A 15,611-nucleotide genomic window follows, 5' to 3' on the forward strand; every position below is an offset into this window, starting at 1 on the left:
TATGTTGTCAAGATTCAATTTTCATAAAAGGTATCTTTTAGATTCCACTTTCTTTCTCAAATCAATTTATGGATGAGCTCTTAGAAAAATATGTCATAACATTGGGATTATTGATACTTTCAAGGTTGGGCATGTTTATACCCTTACCAGGAATAGACTATGAAAGCTTTTATAGTATCAATCGCTATAATTCTGCATTACAGAATGTAATAACATTCTCCGGCCATGGGCTTACCTTCGTAGGGCTTTTTGCACTAGGGATTGTTCCTCATATAAATGCATCCATTTTCATACAGTTAGTGGCAAACCTGATACCCTTCCTGCAAAACCTGCAGAAAGAAGAAGGAGAATGCGGAAGAAGAAAATTGGCACAAATCACAAGACATCTCGCATTAGTCTTGGCAATCATTCAAAGTTTTGGATTATCTTTGTGGCTTAAAACATACGCTATTAAACCAGGATCTGCATTTATATTAGGAACATGCCTAAGTTTATCCGCAGGGTTTATGTTGAACTTGTGGATTTCGGAACAAATTACTGAAAAAGGAATTGGAGATGGACCTTCTTTATTAATATTTGTAGGCATAGTATCTCATGTACCAAGACTGTTACAACACGAAGTAATACCTTATGTAAAAAATACTAACATATTAAAGAATATTACACTTGGGTTTCTATTTTTAACAATGATGGCAGGAGTAGCAATAATCCATGAAGGTACAAACAAAATCCTTTTGATTTCTTCCAAACAGTTAACAAAAAACAAAATTAACACTAGTGCTAACCATATACCCTTTAAAGTAAATCATGCTGGAGTCACACCTATAGTTCTAGCATCTACGTCGTTAAACTTAATCACTTCATTATGCAGATCAACAAATAATAGGTTTATGTGGCTCTTGACAAATTTTATGCCTTTAGTGACTTTTCAGAAAATAATATCTATAGTTGTTTATTTTTTGTTAGTCGTGGGATTTAGCTATTCTCATGGTCTTCTAATTGTCAAACCTGACGAAATTTCAAAGAATCTGCAAAAAATGGAAACTAGTATACAGGGTGTAAGACCTGGAAAAGATACCACTTTTTTCCTAAGAACAAAACTGCAAAACTTTATACTCTTAGGGTCTATTCTTTTAGCATGTATTGCATGCATGCCTTTAATTATTGAAATAACCCTAGAAACAACAATGTTCAGAACTTTCGGGCCCGCTTCATTGTTAATTTCAACAGGAATAATCTTACAAACACGCGAACAAATACGAGCTCTTCTGCATTCAAAAAATTACTCAGAACTAATGAATTAATTCTGTGATAAACTATCTTAAGTGTTAAATGAACAAAATATGAAAGTAGTAAGTTCCATCGGAAATTTAAAGCATAGAAGTAAAGATTGCCAAATTGTACGAAGACGCGGAAGACTCTATGTCATAAGCAAATCAGACCCTAGGCTTAAAGTTCGCCAAGGAGGCGCAAAAATGAAGCGAAAATAATTTTTTTACACTACTTAACAAGAAACAAATATTGTGACTAGAATTGCAGGCGTAGACCTTCCAAAAAACAAAAGAGTTGAAATTGCACTAACTTACATGTACGGGATTGGGTTGTCTACTTCCCAGCTCATTTTAGCAAAATCCAATGTAGATCCAAATGTCAGATGTAGAGATTTGACAGATCATGATGTATCAAGTATAAAAGAAACCATTGATAAACACTATTTAGTAGAGGGAGCAATAAAAAGAATAGAATCTATTAGCATAAAAAGATTAATTGAAATAAACTGTACGCGTGGTAAACGCCACACATTAAACTTACCAGTGAGAGGACAACGAACACGAACAAACGCTAGAACCAGAAAAGGTGTCAAAAAAACAGTTGCTGGTAAAAAGAAAATCATCAAATAATTTTTCATAGAAATGATAGCAGTTACAAAGAGGACCTCATCAAAAAGAGACAAGAAAGTACACCCAAAAGGAGTTGCACATGTACAATCTACATTTAATAACACAATCATCACGATTACAAACCTTTTAGGAGACACAATAGCATGGTCTTCGGCAGGCTCTGTAGGATTCAAAGGGGCGAAAAAAAGCACTCCATTCGGAGCCCAAGTTGCAGCTGAAAACGCAGCAAAGAGCGTCATCAGCAAAGGATTAAAAGAAATAGAAGTATTTGTTGATGGACCAGGCGCAGGAAGGGAAGCAGCTATACGAGCATTAAAAACTACAGGATTAGAAATTAAATTAATACATGATGTAACTTCCACACCACATAATGGTTGCCGGCCACCTAAAAAAAGAAGAATATAATAAGATTTGTATGGGTACACTAGAGATAAAATACATAGAGTCAGAGACCTATACTAACACAAGTTATTATGGGAGGTTTACTTTCCAGCCGCTTAAACTTGGACAAGGACTTACAATTGGAAATGCCTTACGAAGGGTCTTGTTATCCGATTTAGAAGGAATAGCCATAACCTCAGCTAGGGTTTCAGGATCCGTGCACGAATTTTCAGAAATACCAGGAACTAGAGAAGATGTTCTGGAAATATTACTCAATCTCAAAAAAATTGTTTTAAAAGGTTCTAGTAAAGATGCTGGAATAGCAAGATTGAAAGTACAAGGGCCATGTATTGTGACAGCTTCTGACTTCGAACTTCCATCCTTCGTTAAAGCAGTAGACCCAAGCCAATACATTGCAACCATATGCGACTCAAATGTTCTAGAAATTGAAGTTTCAATTTCTGCAGGACGAGGGTATAAACTGGTAAATAGACAATCTCTTGATTCTGGCAAAGATTCTCTTGAGTTGGATGCAGTCTTCATGCCTGTAAACAAAGTAAACTACACAATAGAAGAAATTAATACAGATTTTCCCATAGCTGAAGAAAAGCTAACCCTCGAGATCTGGACAAATGGGAGCTTAACACCGGAAGAATCACTTATGCAGGCAGCAACTGTCTTAACTGATATTCTAGCTCCTATACAACGCATTCATTTGACTGATGAAGAAGATTTCCCTGCAGACAAAGAACCTGAAGTGAAGAACCTTCCAATAGAAGACCTAAAGCTTTCTGTTCGCGCCTATAACTGCTTGAAGCAGATTAATATAGATTATACTGAGGATCTACTTACACGCTCGCAAGAAGAACTTTTGGAGATAAAAAATTTTGGGAAAAAATGTTGTGAAGAGGTTACGCAAGCTCTAAAAAACATAGTCGGACTCACTTTACCTAAGAAAAAATTTTGAAGAAAACTACACTTATTACCTCCCTAATATGAACAAAACTATCTTTCCTAAGCAAAGCATAGCTCACCCTCAATGGTTTATAATTGATGCACAAGAACAAACCCTTGGGCGCATTTCAACAAAGATAGCACAAACTCTGCTCGGAAAAAATAACATACTGTATACGCCAGGCTATTGCGCGCAGCAAAGAGTGATCGTTGTAAACGCAAAAATGGTGAAAGTAACGGGAAAAAAAAAGCTCCACAAACTCTACTGCAGGCATACAGGTCGTCCTGGAGGTTTCCATGTAAAAACTTTCGAAGAAATAACCCATCTTTCTCCATTCTATACTATCGAACAATCTGTCAAACGAATGCTTCCAAAAAACCCTTACGGGCGAAAGCTTTTTACAAAACTAGAAATTTACAAAGACTCACATCACCCACACACTCACAAGAAACTAGAAAAATTAACACCATAAATTTCAATTAAGCCATACTGTTTATGAAAACTAATCTCTATCTGGGAACAGGACGAAGAAAAAATTCTACGGCAAGAGTGATTGTTTCCCCGGGGACTGGGAAGTTCACAATTAATAACATTGCTAGTGCATTATACTTACAGTTTAATCCAAACTACTTGCAAACTATTAACAATCCTCTACGAGTTCTAAACTTAGATAACATGTACGATGTATTAGTAAACGCTAGAGGAGGGGGACTAACTGGGCAAGCGGAAGCTATACAATTAGCTTTATCCAAAGCTTTAGGTAAAATACATAGTAATCACAGCAATGCCTTAAAATTCGAAAAATACCTCACAACAGACCCAAGACAAAAAGAGCGCAAAAAATATGGGCTTAAAAAAGCAAGGAAGGCTCCTCAGTTTTCTAAACGCTAAATTTATTAATTTAATAGATCGCATCATGCCAAAAAAAAATATCCACCCGAAATGGCACAAAGAAAGTAAAGTTTACTGCAATGGAGCTTTTATAATGACAACAAGCTCCACTCAGCCAAAAATAACTGTTGACATATGGTCTGGGAATCACCCTTTTTACACAAAATCTCAAAGACTTATAGACACAGAAGGTCGAGTTGAGAAATTTCTAAAAAAATACAAGTTCTCACCCAACACAGAGTTGGCTATTCAACCATAATCGCTAAGATGCCTACAATACAACAACTTATTAGCCTAGAAAGATTACACGTAAGAAAAAAAACAAAATCATCTGCATTAAAAGGATGCCCCCAAAGAAGGGGCGTATGTACTAGAGTTTACACAACTACACCAAAAAAGCCAAACTCAGCCCTAAGGAAAGTAGCTAGAGTTAAATTAACTTCAGGGTTCGAAGTTACTGCGTATATACCTGGCATAGGGCACAACATACAAGAGCACTCAGTAGTTTTGATACGTGGAGGACGTACCAAAGACCTTCCAGGGGTAAGATACCATATTATCAGAGGAACTCTTGATGCATCTGGAGTAAAAAATAGAAAACAAAGCCGTTCCAAATACGGATCAAAAAAACCTAAATAGAAAAACATTACACCAATACAAAAAGACAAAAAATAGTCATGTCTAGACACGTACCCAAAAAGAGAGAATTACCTTCGCCAGACCCTGTCTACAATAGTAGGCTTATAAGTATGCTGTCCACAAAAATAATTATCGGTGGAAAGAAAAGATTAGCACAACGAATAATATACGATGCACTCAACCTCATTGGAGAAAAAACTGGTCAAGAACCATTACAGATATTTGAAGACGCCGTAAAAAAAGTGACCCCTCTCATTGAAGTAAAAGCAAAAAGAGTAGGTGGATCCACGTGCCAAGTACCTATAGAAGTAAGAGCCTTTAGGGGAACTTATCTAGCGTTAAAATGGATCACAAAATTTTCCAGAGAAAGGCCAGGAAAGAAAATGGCTACAAAATTAGCAAATGAAATTATCGATTCCTCGAATGAACTAGGTAACTCAATAAAGAGAAAAGAAGAAACACATAAAATGGCTGAAGCCAACAAAGCATTTGCACACTACAACTTTCAGAAGCTTTAAACAAACACACACAAAAGCAACGAGACTGCTCAACACTCAAACTCTAAACACAACAAAAAAATAATATGGCGAGAGCTAAATTTGAAAGATCAAAACCACACGTAAACATAGGAACTATCGGTCACGTAGACCATGGAAAAACTACTCTAACAGCTGCCATTTCAGCTACGCTAGCAATTTATACAGGAATCACAAAAAAATTCGATGAAATTGATTCTGCCCCCGAAGAAAGAGCCAGAGGTATTACAATAAACACAGCTCATATCGAATACGAAACAGAAAAACGACATTACGCGCATGTAGATTGCCCAGGACATGCCGATTATGTTAAGAATATGATTACTGGCGCTGCACAAATGGATGGGGCCATATTAGTTTGCTCAGCAGCTGACGGGCCCATGCCACAAACCAGAGAACATATACTCTTAGCAAAACAAGTAGGAGTTCCTCATGTCGTAGTGTTTTTAAACAAAGTGGATATGGTAGACGACTCGGAGTTACTTGAACTTGTACAACTCGAAATTCAGGAACTACTCTCAAAATATGATTTTCCTGGCGATAAAATACCATTCGTATCTGGCTCCGCATTACTCGCATTAGAAGCCCTGACAAAAAAACCAAAGTTAACTAGAGGGGAAGATAAATGGGTAGACACTATCTATAACCTGATGGATAAAATTGATGCATACATCCCGACACCAGAACGTGAGATTGATAAAAACTTCCTAATGGCAGTTGAAGATGTATTCTCTATAACAGGGAGAGGAACTGTAGCGACTGGAAGAATAGAAAGAGGAAAAGTAAAACTAGGCGAAACTATAGAAATAGTTGGCCTGAGAGAAACTAGGACAACCACAATAACAGGGCTAGAAATGTTCCAAAAAAGCTTGGAGGAAGCTATAGCAGGGGATAACGTTGGAATACTGCTAAGGGGAATACAAAAAGTGGACATAGAGAGAGGAATGGTGCTCTCAAAACCTGGCTCCATAACTCCACATACAAAATTTGAAGGAGAAGTCTATGTCCTAACAAAAGAAGAAGGTGGAAGGCACACTCCGTTCTTCACAGGCTATAGACCACAATTTTACGTTAGAACTACAGACGTTACTGGAACCATAACCAAATTTACAGGAGACGATGGATCTGCAGCTGAAATGGTTATGCCTGGAGACAGAATAAAAATGACAGCACAACTAATACACCCAATAGCTATAGAAAAAGGGATGAGATTTGCAATACGGGAAGGAGGAAAGACTGTTGGTGCCGGAATTGTATCTCAAATCCTGGAATAAAGTAGAACTACAACCTATGCATATGAACCCAGACAAACTAAAACTTATTTTAAAGAGTTACGAAATCTCTGCACTAAAAAAGTCGTGCGAGCAGATTATTAATGTAAGCTATAGGACAGGTTGCTCCAGCACAGGACCAATATCTCTTCCAACCAAAAGGAGAATCTATTGCGTACTGCGCTCACCACATGTTAACAAAGATTCAAGAGAACACTTCGAAACTCGAACTCACAAAAAAGTTATTTATCTTCACAACCCACCAGCAGAAACAATACAGTCATTAATAAAGCTTGACTTACCTCCATCAGTGCACCTAAAAATAGACACGTAAAAGAAAAAAAAGAAAGTGGCACGTCGTGCCACTTTCTTTTTTTTAATAAAGAGACCCTTCTTGATGAGTAACTATAGAAACGTTAGATGTTGGATACGCAACACACATCAACACAAATCCAGCAGCAATCTGCCCATCATCTAAGAAAGATTGGTCAGATTGATCCACAGTACCTGATAAAATTTTCCCAGCGCAAGTAGAGCAAGCTCCAGCACGACATGAATATGGCAAATCAACATTTTGTTCCTCAGCAGCATCCAAAATGTACTGATCATCTGGACACACAACAGTAGTATCAATGCCATCTCCTGTCAACTTAATTTTGTACGTCGCCATAAAAAACGCCTCCAATGTTTATAATACGCAAAAAAGATATTCAACACTATAAAAACCAATGCGCATAGCAAAAGCGCAACCAGGTACATTCCAAACTATACTACTCGTAACCTAACCTAGCTTAAAGTTAGCTACAAACTGAAAAGATCATAGCAAAAAACTCAGATACGCAGCAAACACAAAAGAAAAAACACTCATGACACTTTATGTACATTATATAAAACTCACGCAAAAAAATCAAGCCAATAAACGCTAGAAGAAAAACGGGACTGACGGGCCTTGAACCCGCAACTTCCGCCGTGACAGAGCGGCGCTCTAACCAATTGAACTACAGCCCCAAACACAAATTTAGGAGAAGAAGAGATTTGAACTCTCGATACGAAGCATTCATATACTAGATTAGCAATCTAGCGCTTTAAACCACTCAGCCACCTCTCCATCCACAAAAATAAACGAAAACATACCAATACACTATACAAAATTGCATTAGCTTAGACAGGAGTTGAACCTGTGACCTTGGGCTTATGAATCCCCTGCTCTAACCACTGAGCCACTAAGCCTTTCTATAAGTATAATATTAGCACGGCAACGACACCAAAGCAAGGAACAGCTAATAATTTAATGACCCATCTGTATGTAAATCTACATTTTTATAAGTTAATATTATAGCATTATAGAACAAATGAAAAATATCTTTTCTTAGGAAAAATTTTTACAATGCCTGCCTAAAGTATCGCTATGCATCCCCATGAGCAATTCGGGCATAATACAATGAAAGCATCTAAATACACTACACCATTATCTTTGGCGCATCTGGTACTAATTCATAAACATATAAATACTCAAAAACAGAAACTTAATTTCTACCAACATGACCACGTCAGCCATAAGGAAAAGAGAAACAACTGGCGCATTCGCACTCATAGACAGCTTAGTACGTCATAATGTAAAACACGTCTTTGGATACCCAGGAGGCGCTATACTTCCAATCTACGACGAGCTATATGCTTGGGAAAAAGAAGGATTCATAGAACACTTACTTGTACGACATGAACAAGGGGCAACACATGCCGCTGACGCATACTCAAGATCCACAGGAAGAGTCGGCGTATGCTTTGGAACCTCAGGGCCAGGAGCCACTAATCTTGTTACAGGCATCGCAACTGCGCACATGGACTCAGTGCCATTAGTTGTCATAACTGGCCAAGTTAGCAGATCGTTTATAGGTACGGATGCATTCCAAGAAGTTGATATATTCGGAATAACCCTACCAGTTGTGAAACATTCCTATGTAGTAAGAGACACAACACAAATGTCTAGAATCGTAGCAGCTTCTTTTTTCATTGCAAAATACGGAAGACCAGGGCCCGTATTAATAGACGTTCCAAAAGACGTAGGATTAGAACAAATTGATTATACGCCCGTGGAACCCGGGAATGTAACATTACTTGGATGCCCGGCAAGCCCAAAACAAGATATTAGACGCATTGAGCAAGCAGCAAATCTTATATTACAGGCAAACCAGCCACTTCTTTACATAGGAGGAGGAGCAATAATATCGGAATCCCATCAAGAAGTAGCGGAATTATCCCAACTTCTTCAGATACCTGTTGCTACAACCCTAATGGGAAAAGGAATTATAGACGAAACAAGCCCACTTTCACTTGGCATGTTAGGAATGCACGGAACTGTATACGCAAACTATGCCGTAAGCGAATGCGACCTTCTACTTGCCTTAGGCGCAAGATTTGACGATAGAGTCACAGGAAAATTAGATGAATTCGCCTCACACGCTCAAGTAGTTCACATAGACATTGACCCGGCAGAAATCGGAAAAAATAGGATCCCACAAATTGGGATAGTTGGGGAAGTAAAAGAAGTTTTACAACAATTACTAAACGTCCTGAAAAAAGCTGACAAAATAAACCATGAGCAGACTCAACCTTGGAGAAAGAGATTAAACAGATGGCGCAACGAATACCCACTGCTTCTTCCTAGAAACTCACAAAGCCTATCACCACAAGAAGTTATTTACGAGATAGGAAGAACTTCACCAGACGCCTATTGGACAACAGACGTTGGACAACACCAAATGTGGGCAGCYCAATTTATTAAAACTTACCAACGACATTGGGTAACGAGCGCTGGGCTTGGAACAATGGGGTATGGATTACCATCTGCAGTTGGAGTACAAGTAGCTCACCCAAACTCTCAAGTAATATGCATTTCTGGAGACGCAAGTTTCCAAATGAACATACAAGAACTAGGGACTGTTGCCCAATACGGTCTTCCAATCAAAATAGTACTATTAAATAACCGTTGGCAAGGTATGGTACGCCAATGGCAACAAGCATTCTATGGCGAACGCTACTCACACTCAAACATGGAAAAAGGAGCGCCAAATTTTGTCAGAATCGCAGAATCATATGGAATAAAAGGCATGATGGTAAAAACTAGAGAAGAACTTGAAACTTCCATCTCAACAGCTGCCAAATATGATGGGCCAATACTAATAGATATTCACGTCATACCAGATACAAACTGTTATCCAATGGTAGCACCTGGAAAAAGTAATTCTCAAATGCTAGGAGTCTAATTTCAACACTGGGACGAGTTGGATTCGAACCAACGTAGGTAAACCAGCGGATTTACAATCCGCCCCCTTTAACCGCTCGGGCATCGACCCTATGCAACTTAACCAAAGACAACATAAACCTTGTATTATAAGCGCTAACTAAATTTTTGTGGGAGACGCGCATCCTTTCCAAACTTAGATCTTAAATAATATAATTTTGACCTGCGAACTTTAGAAGTTGCAACAACTTCAACACTTTTCAACCTAGGAGAACTTAAAAAATACACACGGTCAACCCCAACACCATGAATTATACGTCTTAAAGTCACAGTCTTATCTAATCCAGAATGTTTGATTGCCACGACCAATCCTTCTACAGAGTGAGACTTCTCTTTTGGCCCCTCACTCCATGACACTAAAATCTTAACTGTATCGCCAACCCTAACCTTAACTAAAGCAGGCACCAAAAAGGCAGCTTTTAACTCTTCTATAATATTTAATAGCATAAACGTTTTCTATTACAACTTAAGTATATACCGAAAATACTAAAAAGTACATCCATACCGATTCAAGTATACACCTAAGATACGCCAAAAATTGCAGTGATTAATGAGACCCCTGGCCGGCTCATATGATCAACCTAACAAAGTTAATCAGAGATAAATCCAAAATATACGAAAAATGTTCGACCGTTTTACAGAAAAATCTATCAAAGTCATAATGCTAGCACAAGAGGAAGCCAGACGTATGAACCACAACTTCGTCGGCACAGAGCAACTCTTATTAGGAATAATTGTAGAAGGCACTGGAGTTGCAGCCAAAGTACTAAAGTCTATGGGCATCACTATAAAAGACGCGCGTGCAGAAGTTGAAAAACTTGTTGGAAGAGGAGCCGGAATGTCAGCAGTGGACATCCCTTTTACGCCAAGAGCGAAAAAAGTCTTAGAATCCGCTTTAGAAGAATCGAGAATGCTAGGACACAACTACATTGGAACAGAACATATCCTACTAGGGTTACTAGAAGACGAAGACGGCGTCGCTACCCAAGTCCTTGAAAGCTTAGAACTAGACTTAACCGATATAAGAACTGAAATATTTAGATTTTTAGGAGACCAAATTGAATTATTAATCGGCGGGGCACAAAGCAGAGGAAGAATACCAACATTGGATGAATATGGAACTGACTTAACGCAAAAAGCTGCAGACGGGAAACTTGATCCTGTAATAGGAAGGTTCAAAGAAATAGAACGAGTAATTCAAATATTAGGGCGAAGATCAAAAAACAATCCAATATTAATTGGGGAGCCGGGCGTAGGAAAAACAGCAGTAGCTGAGGGGCTAGCTCAAAGAATTGTATACAAAGATGTTCCAGATATCCTAGAAGATAAAAAAGTTGTAACTTTAGACATAGGACTTTTAGTGGCAGGAACAAAATACAGGGGAGAATTTGAAGAAAGGCTAAAAAGAGTAATTGACGAGATAAAAGCCACAAATAACGTCATATTAGTTATAGATGAAGTTCACACCCTAATAGGCGCCGGAGCTGCCGAAGGCGCAATTGATGCTGCCAACATATTAAAACCTGCCCTTGCCAGAGGAGAAATGCAGTGCATAGGAGCAACAACGTTGGAAGAGTTTAGAAAGCACATAGAAAAAGATCCAGCCTTAGAAAGAAGATTTCAGCCAGTAATAGTAAACGAACCAAGTGTAACCCAAACTGTGGAAATACTTTTTGGACTTCGAGACAAATACGAAAAACATCATAAACTAGTAATTTCAGACGAAGCCATCTCTGCTGCCGCTACATTCGCAGATCAGTACATAGCCGACAGGTTTCTTCCAGACAAAGCCATCGACCTACTAGACGAAGCTGGGTCCAGAGTTCGACTGCTGCATTCTCAAATTCCTCCAGCAGCTAAAGAATTAGATAAAGAACTCAGGGAAATACTGACACAAAAAGATGACTTTGTAAGAATGGAAGATTTTCACTCTGCCGCAAACCTTAGGGATCGAGAGACCGAAATAAGGGCACAAATGGCAGCTGTTATCCAAGCAAACAAAGGAGAGTGGGTGCCTGCGCCAGAAATATCAGTCGTAACTGAAGAAGACATTGCACAAATTGTAGCATCCTGGACAGGCATACCTGTGCAAAAAATGACACGAACCGAAACTGAAAAACTTCTGCAAATGGAGGAAACACTTCACAGTAGAATCATTGGGCAAGATGAAGCTGTGACGGCTGTAGCTAAAGCAATCAAAAGAGCAAGAGTGGGGATGAAAAATCCAAATAGACCCATTGCAAGTTTCATCTTTTCAGGGCCAACCGGAGTTGGAAAAACAGAGCTAACTAAAGCCTTAGCCTCATACTTCTTTGGATCAGAAGAAGCAATGGTAAGACTTGATATGTCAGAATACATGGAAAAACATACCACATCAAAACTTATTGGATCACCACCGGGCTATATAGGGTATAGCGAGGGAGGACAACTTACAGAAGCGGTCAGAAGACGCCCCTACACAGTTGTGCTGTTTGATGAAATTGAAAAAGGACATCCAGACATATTTAATCTACTTCTACAAATACTAGAAGATGGGAGACTTACAGATTCAAAAGGAAGAACCATAGACTTCAAAAACACTTTACTCATCCTAACCTCAAACGTGGGATCAAAAAGCGTTCAGAAAATGAATGGACTAGGCTTTGACCATAAAGAAACCAGGGAAGCCTACTATGCAAAAGTAAAAACCCTAGTAAATGATGAACTAAAAGAATATTTTAGACCAGAATTTCTAAACCGACTAGACGAAATCATAGTATTCAGACAACTAACGAAAAATGAAGTTGGAAGAATTGCAGACATAATGCTAAAGGAAGTGTTTAACAGAATATCTGCGAAAGGAATTCAATTAAAAGTGACATCTAGATTTAAAGACCATTTAATAAACGAAGGATACAACCCAGTTTACGGAGCACGACCCCTTAGAAGAGCAGTTATGAGACTTCTTGAAGACACACTCTCAGAAGAATACTTAGCTGGAAAAGTGAAAGAAGGCGATACAGCAATAATGGACACCGATCGGCACGGAAAAGTACACGTTCTTACTACAGGAAAAGGAAAGACTGCTGCTTTATAATAGTTCTCGCTAATCAAACTCTAAAAAAATAGAAAACACTCTATACATACTAAAAAATTTGTATTACCGTATTAATATACGGTGTAATGTAGCCGAGATAGCTCAGTTGGTAGAGCAGTAGACTGAAAATCTATGTGTCGCCAGTTCAATCCTGGTTCTTGGCATACGCAAACTTATTATTTCTAACTACTATTTAAAAGGAGAAGTGGTTGAGTGGTTTAAAGCACAACCTTGGAAAGGTTGGTTAGGGTTTACTCTAACAAGGGTTCGAATCCCTTCTTCTCCTGTAACCGGATAACGCCTTTAGTTCAGACGGTAGAACACAGGTCTCCAAAACCTGGTGCCGAAGGTTCAAGTCCTTCAGGGCGTGTTTCTAGATACAAAAAATATACAAATCCACTATAATAAGATTATTATCATATCAATATCGTTGTGCATACAAAACTCTAATGAAAATCACCCACTAAAACATGGCAAAAAAAATCACTGCAATAGTCAAGCTAGCCTTAAACGCTGGAAAAGCTACTCCTGCCCCACCTATTGGACCAGCGTTGGGACAGCGTGGAGTAAACATAGTCGCTTTTTGCAAAGAATATAATGCAAAAACTTCAGAAAAAGTAGGGCTTATTATACCCGTCGAAATCACAATCTACGAGGATAAAAGCTACACATTCATATTAAAAACACCTCCCGCTTCTGTACTGTTAACTAAAGCTGCAGGAATCCAAAAAGGATCCGGAGAACCAAAAAAGAAAAAAGTTGGGTTCGTAACAAAAAAACAACTAGAAGAAATCGCGGAAGAAAAAATGCCCGACCTCAATGCGAAATCAAAAGAATCAGCAATCAAAACCATTTCTGGAACAGCAAAGAACATGGGAATAACAATAAAAGAGTAAACCGTAACACCATGGGAAAAATATCGAAAAGAACAAGAGAAATACAAGGGAGAATCGAAAAAAAACAATATAAACCTATAGAAGCCATCAATGTGTTAAAACAGACGGCTACTGCCAAGTTCGCAGAGACCGCAGAAGCACACATAAGCCTTAAGTTAGATACCAAGCACGCAGATCAGCAATTAAGATCAAGCACTACGCTACCAAATGGAACAGGAAAAAAAATAAGAATAGGAGTAATAACACATGAAAACCATGTAAAAGAGTCCATGAGCGCAGGCGCAGACGTGGCTGGATCAGAAGACTTAATACAAGAAATAATGAAAGGAATAATACAATTTGATAAACTAATAGCTACGCCTGACATGATGCCCGCTGTTGCGAAATTAGGAAAAATTCTTGGGCCAAGAGGACTCATGCCATCACCTAAGTCAGGAACAGTAACACAAGATGTGCGAAGTACTATTAAAGAATTCAGAATGGGAAAGTTAGAATACAGAGCCGACAAGTGCGGAATAGTACACGTACCATTTGGAAAAGCTAATTTTCCAGAAACTGAACTGCTCACTAACTTAGAAGCAATCAAAGAATCTATAGAAAAAAACAGACCCCGCGGAGCGAAGGGAAAATACTGGAAAAGCTTTCACATATGCAGCACAATGGGCCCATCAATACCCATTGACATAAGCGGCTTCCAAAAATCTAACCAGTTACAAAAATAAAAAAACCATCTTAATTAATTCACGAGCAAATACACTTATAATAAATATGACTACAAAAGTTAATGAAGTTCTCGAACAACTAAAATCTTTGACCTTAGTAGAAACTGCTGAACTAATAAAACAGATAGAAACTACATTCAACGTAAGCGCTTGTTTGCCTACAAACACAATAGCCGCAATCTCTGCACCTGCTACCCAAAAACTACAAGAAAGCGAAGAAAAAACTGAGTTCAATCTCGTGCTTGAAGGAGTGCCAGCAGACAAAAAAATCGCAATTTTAAAAGTAGTTAGAACTCTAACAGGGCTAGGACTCAAAGAAGCGAAAGACTTAGTCGAGTCCACTCCAAAAAATATCAAAGAAAATGTCACAAAAGATGAAGTACAAGCTGCAAAAAAACAACTGGAAGAAGCTGGAGCTAAAGTAACAATAAAATAATGCTTACCCTAATCAAGATAATCCTCAACCATACCTAACACACATACTCATAAAAATTTCACCAAAATATAAAACAAATTACGTTGACCCCGGCAAAAAATATTCTCAGACACAACAACCATTATATGGATCAACCTCCCACAAATTACATAGTCCTAAGACAATACCAAGTTATTGTACACTTTTACATACAGCATAATAGGCTATAAAATTGGATGCCTGATAACACTATGCCCAGAGCAAATCAAACCCATCAAGAATAGAAAAATAAATTAATATGTATGAGAAAGCAACAATTCGCACATCAACTAATACAGCTCCTAATAAATTTCATACTTATTCTTTTCGGATGTTTCATAGCTACGACCTTATCCACTACTTTAGGGCAAACAGGAGACTGGGGCATGCTAATCTCTGGAATTATCGTGACTTTTCTCGAGATCATAAGTAAAAGAACCTACACAATAAAAAAGTTAATAATGATATTACCCAAAAACTACCAAAGTCACAAAATAAAATATTTTGTTGTATTATTAAATGATATTAAAATAGGAGTATTATATGGCTTCTTCATAGAAGCATTTAAATTAGGGAGTTAAGTAA

General features: G+C 38.1%; 20 protein-coding genes and 7 non-coding genes across 27 annotated transcripts; 21 read left to right on the forward strand and 6 right to left on the reverse strand. All coding sequences in view use genetic code 11, as the record gives it.

The window, feature by feature from the left end:
• The first annotated feature begins 68 nt into the window (after window positions 1-68).
• Window positions 69-1,304, forward strand: secY (preprotein translocase subunit SecY). Its single transcript has one exon. It carries the CDS (start codon window positions 69-71, stop codon window positions 1,302-1,304), a length of 1,236 nt encoding a protein of 411 aa, YP_003359267.1.
• Window positions 1,305-1,343: 39 nt separating this feature from the next.
• Window positions 1,344-1,490, forward strand: rpl36 (ribosomal protein L36). The gene has a single exon. The coding sequence runs from the start codon at window positions 1,344-1,346 to the stop codon at window positions 1,488-1,490; it is 147 nt and encodes a 48-aa protein (YP_003359268.1).
• A 33-nt stretch (window positions 1,491-1,523) lies between these two features.
• On the forward strand, window positions 1,524-1,901 carry rps13 (ribosomal protein S13). The gene has a single exon. It carries the CDS (start codon window positions 1,524-1,526, stop codon window positions 1,899-1,901), a length of 378 nt encoding a protein of 125 aa, YP_003359269.1.
• A 12-nt stretch (window positions 1,902-1,913) lies between these two features.
• On the forward strand, window positions 1,914-2,306 carry rps11 (ribosomal protein S11). Its single transcript has one exon. The coding sequence runs from the start codon at window positions 1,914-1,916 to the stop codon at window positions 2,304-2,306; it is 393 nt and encodes a 130-aa protein (YP_003359270.1).
• A 10-nt stretch (window positions 2,307-2,316) lies between these two features.
• rpoA (RNA polymerase alpha subunit) lies at window positions 2,317-3,249 on the forward strand. The gene has a single exon. It carries the CDS (start codon window positions 2,317-2,319, stop codon window positions 3,247-3,249), a length of 933 nt encoding a protein of 310 aa, YP_003359271.1.
• Window positions 3,250-3,277: 28 nt separating this feature from the next.
• Window positions 3,278-3,709, forward strand: rpl13 (ribosomal protein L13). Its single transcript has one exon. The coding sequence runs from the start codon at window positions 3,278-3,280 to the stop codon at window positions 3,707-3,709; it is 432 nt and encodes a 143-aa protein (YP_003359272.1).
• A 23-nt stretch (window positions 3,710-3,732) lies between these two features.
• Window positions 3,733-4,128, forward strand: rps9 (ribosomal protein S9). Its single transcript has one exon. It carries the CDS (start codon window positions 3,733-3,735, stop codon window positions 4,126-4,128), a length of 396 nt encoding a protein of 131 aa, YP_003359273.1.
• A 25-nt stretch (window positions 4,129-4,153) lies between these two features.
• On the forward strand, window positions 4,154-4,387 carry rpl31 (ribosomal protein L31). Its single transcript has one exon. The coding sequence runs from the start codon at window positions 4,154-4,156 to the stop codon at window positions 4,385-4,387; it is 234 nt and encodes a 77-aa protein (YP_003359274.1).
• Window positions 4,388-4,395: 8 nt separating this feature from the next.
• On the forward strand, window positions 4,396-4,767 carry rps12 (ribosomal protein S12). The gene has a single exon. It carries the CDS (start codon window positions 4,396-4,398, stop codon window positions 4,765-4,767), a length of 372 nt encoding a protein of 123 aa, YP_003359275.1.
• Window positions 4,768-4,805: 38 nt separating this feature from the next.
• rps7 (ribosomal protein S7) lies at window positions 4,806-5,285 on the forward strand. Its single transcript has one exon. The coding sequence runs from the start codon at window positions 4,806-4,808 to the stop codon at window positions 5,283-5,285; it is 480 nt and encodes a 159-aa protein (YP_003359276.1).
• Window positions 5,286-5,350: 65 nt separating this feature from the next.
• tufA (elongation factor Tu) lies at window positions 5,351-6,577 on the forward strand. The gene has a single exon. It carries the CDS (start codon window positions 5,351-5,353, stop codon window positions 6,575-6,577), a length of 1,227 nt encoding a protein of 408 aa, YP_003359277.1.
• Window positions 6,578-6,593: 16 nt separating this feature from the next.
• rps10 (ribosomal protein S10) lies at window positions 6,594-6,908 on the forward strand. The gene has a single exon. It carries the CDS (start codon window positions 6,594-6,596, stop codon window positions 6,906-6,908), a length of 315 nt encoding a protein of 104 aa, YP_003359278.1.
• Window positions 6,909-6,950: 42 nt separating this feature from the next.
• Window positions 6,951-7,244, reverse strand: petF (ferredoxin). The gene has a single exon. It carries the CDS (start codon window positions 7,242-7,244, stop codon window positions 6,951-6,953), a length of 294 nt encoding a protein of 97 aa, YP_003359279.1.
• A 264-nt stretch (window positions 7,245-7,508) lies between these two features.
• trnD(GTC) lies at window positions 7,509-7,582 on the reverse strand. Its single transcript has one exon. It is a non-coding gene; the product is annotated as a tRNA-Asp (tRNA).
• A 12-nt stretch (window positions 7,583-7,594) lies between these two features.
• On the reverse strand, window positions 7,595-7,682 carry trnS(GCT). Its single transcript has one exon. It is a non-coding gene; the product is annotated as a tRNA-Ser (tRNA).
• A 49-nt stretch (window positions 7,683-7,731) lies between these two features.
• trnM(CAT) lies at window positions 7,732-7,804 on the reverse strand. Its single transcript has one exon. It is a non-coding gene; the product is annotated as a tRNA-Met (tRNA).
• Window positions 7,805-8,115: 311 nt separating this feature from the next.
• ilvB (acetohydroxyacid synthase large subunit) lies at window positions 8,116-9,840 on the forward strand. The gene has a single exon. It carries the CDS (start codon window positions 8,116-8,118, stop codon window positions 9,838-9,840), a length of 1,725 nt encoding a protein of 574 aa, YP_003359280.1.
• Window positions 9,841-9,849: 9 nt separating this feature from the next.
• Window positions 9,850-9,930, reverse strand: trnY(GTA). Its single transcript has one exon. It is a non-coding gene; the product is annotated as a tRNA-Tyr (tRNA).
• A 44-nt stretch (window positions 9,931-9,974) lies between these two features.
• On the reverse strand, window positions 9,975-10,325 carry rpl19 (ribosomal protein L19). Its single transcript has one exon. It carries the CDS (start codon window positions 10,323-10,325, stop codon window positions 9,975-9,977), a length of 351 nt encoding a protein of 116 aa, YP_003359281.1.
• A 175-nt stretch (window positions 10,326-10,500) lies between these two features.
• On the forward strand, window positions 10,501-12,954 carry clpC (Clp protease ATP binding subunit). Its single transcript has one exon. It carries the CDS (start codon window positions 10,501-10,503, stop codon window positions 12,952-12,954), a length of 2,454 nt encoding a protein of 817 aa, YP_003359282.1.
• Window positions 12,955-13,045: 91 nt separating this feature from the next.
• trnF(GAA) lies at window positions 13,046-13,118 on the forward strand. The gene has a single exon. It is a non-coding gene; the product is annotated as a tRNA-Phe (tRNA).
• Window positions 13,119-13,153: 35 nt separating this feature from the next.
• Window positions 13,154-13,240, forward strand: trnS(GGA). The gene has a single exon. It is a non-coding gene; the product is annotated as a tRNA-Ser (tRNA).
• Window positions 13,241-13,251: 11 nt separating this feature from the next.
• trnW(CCA) lies at window positions 13,252-13,324 on the forward strand. The gene has a single exon. It is a non-coding gene; the product is annotated as a tRNA-Trp (tRNA).
• A 100-nt stretch (window positions 13,325-13,424) lies between these two features.
• On the forward strand, window positions 13,425-13,850 carry rpl11 (ribosomal protein L11). Its single transcript has one exon. The coding sequence runs from the start codon at window positions 13,425-13,427 to the stop codon at window positions 13,848-13,850; it is 426 nt and encodes a 141-aa protein (YP_003359283.1).
• Window positions 13,851-13,861: 11 nt separating this feature from the next.
• On the forward strand, window positions 13,862-14,572 carry rpl1 (ribosomal protein L1). The gene has a single exon. The coding sequence runs from the start codon at window positions 13,862-13,864 to the stop codon at window positions 14,570-14,572; it is 711 nt and encodes a 236-aa protein (YP_003359284.1).
• A 46-nt stretch (window positions 14,573-14,618) lies between these two features.
• rpl12 (ribosomal protein L12) lies at window positions 14,619-15,008 on the forward strand. The gene has a single exon. It carries the CDS (start codon window positions 14,619-14,621, stop codon window positions 15,006-15,008), a length of 390 nt encoding a protein of 129 aa, YP_003359285.1.
• Window positions 15,009-15,289: 281 nt separating this feature from the next.
• Window positions 15,290-15,607, forward strand: ycf20 (hypothetical chloroplast RF20). Its single transcript has one exon. The coding sequence runs from the start codon at window positions 15,290-15,292 to the stop codon at window positions 15,605-15,607; it is 318 nt and encodes a 105-aa protein (YP_003359286.1).
• Window positions 15,608-15,611: the final 4 nt, after the last annotated feature.

Source organism: Cryptomonas paramecium, plastid, assembly GCF_000194455.1.
Source record: "Cryptomonas paramecium plastid, complete genome".
NCBI lineage: Eukaryota > Cryptophyceae > Cryptomonadales > Cryptomonadaceae > Cryptomonas > Cryptomonas paramaecium.